The following is an 8,478-nucleotide window of genomic DNA, read 5'->3' as shown; positions in this document are numbered from 1 at the left end:
TTTGCACTATAATACATACAAATACATTAAGATATTTATACTAATACATTCCCTAACATTTAGGCTTGTAAGCTCGTTCTTAATTTTAAAATGCATCCCCCGGTTATATTATTCTACCCTAAAACATTTTCATTGGGATCGCTCTTAGTGTCAGCGTCGGTCTACTTGTTTGTCCTTCACTGGACAACTCATTGGTTTGCTTGTCTGTCTTTGACTTCACAACTAAGCATCTACAGAGTTTGAGGATCCATCTTCCCCTCCAGCATCTGCACCACTTGTTCCATGCTTGGTCTCATCTCCTCTTCCCCTTCTATGCATAGCAATCCAATAACAATAGCTCGTTTCATCTCTTCTATGTCTGTCTCCTCTACAAGTACAACAATCTCATCCACAATGTATCTCATATTCCCCTCAGAAATTTGGGTTTCTGCCCAAGAGGCAAAGTAATGCTTGCTTGAAACTTGCCAGTTCATACCTAGATTTCGTCGGCCTGAAATTATTTCCAAGAGCGTCATACCAAAACTATAGACATCAACCTTGGACGTGATGGGAAGACCGTAGATCCACTCTAGAGCCATATACCCTATTGGTCCTCTCGTTGTGGTCAATACGCTGCTGAAATCTCTACCCACAAGCTTTGCCAAACCAAAATCTGCTATCTTGGGTGAAAAATTACCGTCTAGAAGAATGTTCTAAGGCTTTACGTCTCCATGAATGATGTGATCTCTGCACTCCTCATGGAGATAAACTAAACCTCGTGCAGTGCCTAGAGAAATCTGGAATCGGGTTTTCCAGTCCAGTAGCTTTTGATTGAACAGTAAGGAATTTAGAGAGCCATTCAACATGTAATCATAGAATAGCAACCGTCCGGACCCTTCTGCACAAAACCCTCAAAGTCTGATCAAATTTGCATGTTGTATGTTGACAAGAGAACTAATTTCGGCTTGGAATTGCTTATCATCATGTATTGAACCTTTCAATTTCAGCTTGAAAGAAAACCCATTTTAGTCATTTTGTGAAAATTATGGTATTAAGGTGCAAAGAATAGTTCCTTATACTCCTCAACAAAACGAGGTGGTTGAACGAATGAATAGAACTCTTTTAGAAATGGCTCGTTGTATGTTGTATTTTAAAAGTTTACATAATAAATTTTGGGGTTTGGCTGTTTCCTATGCTGCACATATTATAAATAGAATTTCCACTAAAGCTCTCACACATATCACTCCCGAAGAAGCATGGAGTGGTAGGAAACCTCACATTGGTTATTTTAAAGTTTTTGGGTGTATTGATTGGGCACACATTCCTGATGAAAAGAGAAAAAAGTTAGAACCAAAGAGTCATAAGTGTTTGTTTATGGGTTATAGTGAAGAATCAAAGGCTTATAGGTTATATGATTTGACAACAAACAAGGTCTTTGTTAGTAGAGATGTGAAATTTGATGAGCATTCACAACTTATAGCCATTCCCTCTCACTCTACAACAACAAATGCTTCTCATTTTTCAGATATTTTAGAAAGCAATGTTGACTACATTGATGAGGATACAAATGATGACAATACTATTGAAAATGAAACAACTAATGCTTGTAATCAGACATTTTCTATAGGTCGTGATGATGAAGAAGGTGACTTTTCAGCTAGACAAAAGACAAGGAGTGTTGAAGAAATATATAGGCAAGGCTCAAAGATCCAAGGATGGAATGGTAGTGCTCTCATGGCCAAAGTATTGCATGTAAATGACCCAAGCTCATATGAAGAAGCTAGTGGGAAGAGAGAATGGGAGCAAGCTATGGAAGAAGAATATGATGCTTTGGTGAAAAATAAAACTTGGGAACTTGTGCCACTTCCCAAAGGTAAGAATGTGATAGGTTGCAAATGGGTTTATAAAATAAAACTTAAATCAGATGGTGCTATAGAAAAATTTAAAGCTAGATTGGTTGCTAAGGGATTCAATCAAAAAGAGGGTGTTGATTATGAAGAAACATTTGCTCCTGTCATTAAAATGAATACAATTAGAATTATTCTTTCTTTGGTTGCAAGTCTTGGGTGGCATATTCATCAAATGGATGTCAAAAATGTTTTCTTAAATGGAGATTTATATGAAGAAATATATATGAATCAACCACCAAGTTTTGTAGATCAGCAACATCCTAATCTTGTTTGCAGATTAAAGAAGTCACTTTATGGACTTAAGTAGGCACCAAGGGCATGGAATGAGAAGATTGACAGGTATTTTCAGCTTCATGGGTTTAAAAAATGTAAATCAAATCCAAATTTATATGTGAAGAAAGTGCAAAATGACATTATTATTGTTGCAGTTTATGTAGATGATTTGCTTATAGCTGGACCAAATATTGGGTTGATTAATGACTTAAAATCAGATCTTAAGGGAACATTTTTATGAGTGATTTGGGTGACCTAAATTATTTTCTTGGCTTGCAAGTTAGTAGGCTTCATGATGGGTTGTTTATTTCTCAAACAAAATATGCTTTGGATCTTTTAGAAAAAATTCAAATGGTTGAATGCAAGCCAGCCCCTACTCCTTTTCAATCTAGAGTTAAGCTTACTAAGGAATGTACTTCCAAGAAGGTGGATGCTACTTTATATAGACAACTTGTTGGTAGCTTGGTTTATCTAACACATTCTAGACCAGACATTTGTTTTGCAGTCAATATGGTATCTAGATTTATGCAAGAACCAAAAGAAAGTCATTGGTTGGATGCCAAAAGGATTTTGTGATACATTCGTGGAACCATTTACTATGGCATACATTATAGTTACAAGTCTTCAACTTATTTGATTGGCTTTATAGATTCAGACTGGGAAGGTGATATAGATGACAGGAAATCTACTGGTGGTTATATTTTTCAGCTTGGGTCAGGTCCAATTACATGGAACAGCAAAAAACAAACAACTACATCATTGTCCTCATGTGAAGCAAAATATTGAGCAGCAAAAGAAGCTAGAAAGGAAGCAGTTTGGATTCGCAACCTTTTATTTGAGCTTGGTTTTGGACAAAGTTTAGCTACTCCTTTGTATTGTGATAATCAAAGTACTATACAAGTTGCAAATAATCATGTTTTTCATGCTAAAATAAAACACATTGAGATTGATGTTCACTATATTCGGGATCTTGTTCAAGCCAATTTTGTTAATCTCCAATTCTGTCCAAGTGAAGACCAAGCAGCTGATATATTTACTAAGAGTATGCTTGAAGCCAAATTTCTGAAATTACGGGGTATGCTAGGCATGATTGAGGTGAACATTAAGGGGGGATAGTAATATAATGTTCCCCTTTCTTTTGAATTTTCTTTGTATTCTTCTAGCCAATCTTAAGGGGGGATGTTAGGAATGATTAAGATTGTCTAGAAAATAATAGAATATTTCTAGAGTCTTCCAAGAGCTGTTTTAAAAAAAAGAGCTGTTGTAAAAAGAAGTTTCGAGAGTTTAGAGTTTTCTAGAAAGCAAGAAGATTATAGGCTTCAAAGATGTAATAGCTATATATATGTGTGATTGAAGATAGCTGCTGTACACTGTATTTTTGAATTGAATTTATATATCTTTTCTAACCCTATTTTGTCCTATTTTTTATCTGTTTATTGTTGTTGTTATGTTTTATTTTTTGGACCTACCTGTTTTTTAAATGATTCAGAGTTATGCATGTTTAGCAAATCTCCGGACCAGATCTGACAGGTACCGGAAGGAGAATTGAAAGCAAACGCAGTGCACGAGCAGTTGTGGAGGCAGGCTTTCTGGCAATCTTCCTTTGTGGGTGTGAAGTATGACGAAGCTGAACCATCAGACAACGTTACACCAGGCTCGATAAATTCGTCAGTGCTGCCTTTTTTGGTATCGCGGTTTAATGGGCTCTTGCGAACACAGCCACTAGACCACCACTCTTGCGAGTCCCAGGCGCGATTGTCTTTTGGGGGTGAAGCCTTCCACACAGCTGCAGAACAAGAGATTGTTGGAGTTGCAGGTTCCGTAAGCGCCACAGAAACCATATACAACGCATATTGCATGGTCCATTTACTGCCACCAAATAATGCATATTCTTGTATTTCTACGGCCCTAACTTGCAGAAAACGAGAGATCCCTTTCAGGGACACATAAGTATAATACAAACCAGAGCTATTATTTTCAATGCTGAGAGTGTAGAACACCCCATTTACCATTTCTGGAACTGCACTGAAAATTTTGCCGTCACAAGTTCCACTCTCCCAATACAGGACAGAATTATTCCATGTTAGCACACCTTGTTTAGCTCCAGATTGCTCAAATCGAAAGGAGAAAAGCCCAGGAGTGGGTTCACATTAGATAACTCGTCACAGATGCACATTGTAATTAATACAGTAAGAGCGAAGATCGTATATGGTTGGAGACCACTCTTTCCCATTTTCGTATGACTGGTTTTCATATTTAATGAGTAGATCAGATTATATAGTAAAATTAGGGCTAGAACTCCGAAAAATATGGTACCATTTCTGTAAATCTTGTTCTTAATGCGTCGTCATAAAGGTTCAATAGCCATATCAATAATTTTGAAAAGAAATTATTTGTTTTGAAATTGTATTTGTTAAGAAATTGGTCAGAATTGTTAAAAACAGGAGACTCATTATATTCTTAGGTAGACTAGCTAGATCAGTGGAAATATCAATAAATAAATAGTTGAATTAGTAAAATGTTGTTATTAATTATAGTAATTATATATAAATTTAAAATATTTGTATCTATTTATTTTTATACAATAATAATCTATTATATATTGTATAAATAATAGATATATAAAAAATAATAACAAAATTAAAAAAAACTATCAAAACAATAAATATTATCATTTGTAAAAATAAAAATGATAATTGTTAGAATAGACAATACATAAAGTAGGTAGGTATTTTATAAACTACATAGTATTTAATTTTGAATAACATCACAAATGTCATTCAAGAAGACAATATAATAAACAATGTATATTTCACAAAACATCAAACATTTGGAATCACATTTGGTGATCAAAATTATGACATAAATCTAAAGAAATTTAAATAATTATGACAATCAAATAATTTTTTATTTAAATAAATTTTACCTGATCAATTTAAATTTAAAATAATCAAAGACATTACATCTTAGAAAACTTAATGATGATAATTAATTTTTTAATAATTTATACTTTACTACCTATAAATTAAAATCTACTATTGTAATTTATATGGAGGACAATCAACGTTAAATTTGCATGATTGACCACTTTCAAGAGATGCCAACCTTTCCGGGAAAGTTTTACGAAATGGTAAAATGCAACATAATAAAGATGACTCATCAATTGCTAATAGTACCGATTTATAGTCCACTTTTAATACAACCTCTTTCCATAAAAACAATTGAGTCACTTAATATATTATAAACAATATTTAATTTTATTTATTACGAAAAAATTGTTATTTCTATTAAATTCAATGAAATATATTAAAAGAAGTGTCGCGTAATGGGGGCTTCTATTAAATGTTTTTTTATATTTTCAAATAATAAAAATAATTCTAATTGATTTAATTTTTTTTAAATCATGTTATAATTATTTTAAAAATAAAGAAAATTGAATTCTAATATAAAACATACAACTTAAAAGTATGCATACACTTGTTATTGATAGTATAAATAGAATAAACTAAAATTAGATTTTTGTTCGATTTTGTAGGTTTTTTTTTATTGTTATGATTTTTATTATTTACAAAATAAGGATTACATTTAAAACTATAAAATATAGCAGTCCAATAACCGCCCAATCTAAAATAGTAACAACTAATAATGCCCACCACCTTCACAAGCCCCTTTATACCATACATTTTTTAGTGCACAAGATTTTGTAAATCACATCTACCATTCATGGAGCTCATAAACCAAAATGGTCACCCAAGAATATGACATTATAAATACTAACAGTACCAAATCCTATTCATATATAGACATGGAAATTATCAAAAACTATGCATGATACAAATTTGTGGGCAAAGTCACCCACAAAAACCAATTGCATCCCTGTAAAGTTAGTATTTACCTAGCTCCTTGTTGCTTCAACTTCTTTGGACCATTGTCCCAATACTCTTCTAAATTGAAGCTCAGACCTTGGACACCTTGTCTCCTTTTCTCCTCTTGGAGCTTCCATTGCTCAATCTCCTTCTCTTGAACAAATTCTTGTAGGTCTTCCCAACTTATTAGGGCCTCGTCCTACCATTCCTCTCTATTCATCCCATCCTTCCAAATAATGAAGGGCCTAAACTCATCACTCTCTTCTCCAGTACAAATGTCCTCACTTGCATTTCTTCGCAAGCCCTTCCACAAAATAACCTTCACCAATAGACATTTTAGTCCAAAAAGGTAAATCTCTAGAACATAAGCCAAAACCACCCACTCAACCTCCTCCTCGGTGGCCAATTCCAAACCCCAGGATGCCATTATAGAGTCAAAATTATCATTGGTCTAGAACCTAAATTTTGATTTCATATACTCTTCTCAATGTAATAAATCCAGATTTTGGATGAAAATGGGCTCCTCATACATGGAAATTTCACATAGATGCTTCTGAAATATCTTGCCCAAAAGGTTAGTTGTTGTTTAGATGACAAGAGTGTGAAATTCATCTCCATGATCACCCTCCTACACAGTTTTCCAACTTTAAAATACCCTCACTTTCACTCTTTTCTACCTCACTTTGGAAATTGGAAGTAACCCAAAGTGTCCTTTTATCCCACAACACCGATCTTGGCCACTCATAAACATCATTGCCACACAAATATTGACATACTATCCTTCTCATGTGACAACTCAGTCCCTTGGAAATCCTCCCAAATCTCCTTCCCTTGTATTAAATTTGATGATCCACCTACTTCACATAGTATGTCTGCTACATTATTACCCTCCCATAGAGTGTGATATATTCAGAAGTTTTCAAATTCATTTAATTATTTTATTAATATTTCTATATATTTATTCAATTTCCATGACACAACTTCTCTTTTGATGAGAGCATTAAAAATAATCAACAAGTCCCCTTCAAGGTGAATCTTTGAAACATTTAGTCTTTTGATGGTCCAAACACCCCACAATGTTGCTTGGGCCTCAAATTCATTATTAGTCCCTTTTAGAAACCATCTTGCGCCAAGAGCAAAAATATCACCCTTCCAGTTGCAAGCTATATGTCTAGCTCCCGATGGGCCTGCATTCCCTTTTGATGCACTATTAAAGTTAATTTTCATCCATCCCTGATATGGTCTATGCCAGTCCACTTTGGTTCTATCTTGACAATTTGAATCAACCAAAGAGAGCCCATTAATAGGCTATTCAATGTTGTAGCTACTTGGTAGACATGTTGCAAAATGTAAACAATGGTAATACGTTGTAACAAATATAGTTTATGAATTTTTTTTTGATGTTCTTAATAAAATAAAAATTAAAAGAAGAAAACCATTTGGAGTGATCCCAAGATTAAGTTTGAGATCTCAAATCGCTAAAACATTTATGTGAACATAAAGAATAAATTAAGAAAGAAATAGAAATAAATATTCTTAATAAATAAAAAGTAAACTAAAAATGAAACATCAAAGATTAAAAACCAAGAATATTATAAAAAGTTATTAAAATTGAGTGATTTTGAAAGGATTTTAGATTAAAATTGTATCCTACTTTTTTTGTGAATATTTGTACACATTGTTTAAATAATAAGATTTGACACGTTTACTCAAAAACAAATTGTGTCATCTTTTTATTAATATTTTGTATCACACTTTGTGAATTCTCAGAAAAAGAGATCAACTTTGTAACTTTAATATTTAACTTTTGAAGAGGCTTAGATATCAAACAAAATTCTTCATTAAGAGTATCAATCATAAAATATGTAAATTTATTTAGATTGACATTTTAAATCATGCTCTCTGATCCTTTATTTGAAAGATTATATAATATATGATATTGTTTTGATTAATAAAAGATGGTATAGGCCAATTACTGATACATAACTACCAAAAAGATGCACAAGGAGGAACTCGCAAGCAGTGAGATCACCATGTAAGAAAAAAAAAAAAAAGAACACCTTTTTTTTGAAGATGATACGTTTTGCTCGAGCATCAAATAGTGGGAAAGAGTTCCCAAACAAGCAAATTTACCTAATACAAAAGAAATGGGTTTATGATCACTTTGAAGTAATCATCAATGAGTACTCCTTGTGAAGAAATGAAGTAGGCAAGGGAGAGGAGAACCAACACTTAGTTTTGAGAGGTATCTCAAAACCTTTTACTAGAATAAACACTATCAACCAAATTGTCCATAGAAAGGGAGAAGGACAAAAAGAAAATCCACATCCAAAGAAAAACCATTGTGGACACCAAAAAATGGGCCCCCACAAAAGGCCCACATCAGTCACCTCCCTAGATATGTTGTCCATAAAAAGATTTTTGTCAAAATTAGCAACAAAGATCCACAC

The 8,478-nt window shown here is 33.3% G+C and overlaps 1 protein-coding gene across 1 annotated transcript; it reads right to left on the bottom strand.

Moving 5' to 3' along the window:
* Positions 1-230: 230 nt before the first annotated feature.
* LOC131876106 (G-type lectin S-receptor-like serine/threonine-protein kinase SD2-2) lies at positions 231-578 on the bottom strand. The gene has a single exon (XM_059220894.1). It carries the CDS (start codon positions 576-578, stop codon positions 231-233), a length of 348 nt encoding a protein of 115 aa, XP_059076877.1.
* Between the last annotated feature and the right edge of the window lie 7,900 nt (positions 579-8,478).

The sequence above is a fragment of the Cryptomeria japonica genome, chromosome 5 (genome assembly GCF_030272615.1).
Source record: "Cryptomeria japonica chromosome 5, Sugi_1.0, whole genome shotgun sequence".
Taxonomy (NCBI): Eukaryota; Viridiplantae; Streptophyta; class Pinopsida; order Cupressales; family Cupressaceae; genus Cryptomeria; species Cryptomeria japonica.
This window is presented reverse-complemented; position numbering and strand designations above follow the sequence as displayed.

Bases quoted from the DNA above. Each gene is read 5' to 3' on its own strand.
- LOC131876106 (XM_059220894.1), bottom strand. From the start codon at position 578: ATGGCTCTAGAGTGGATCTACGGTCTTCCCATCACGTCCAAGGTTGAT.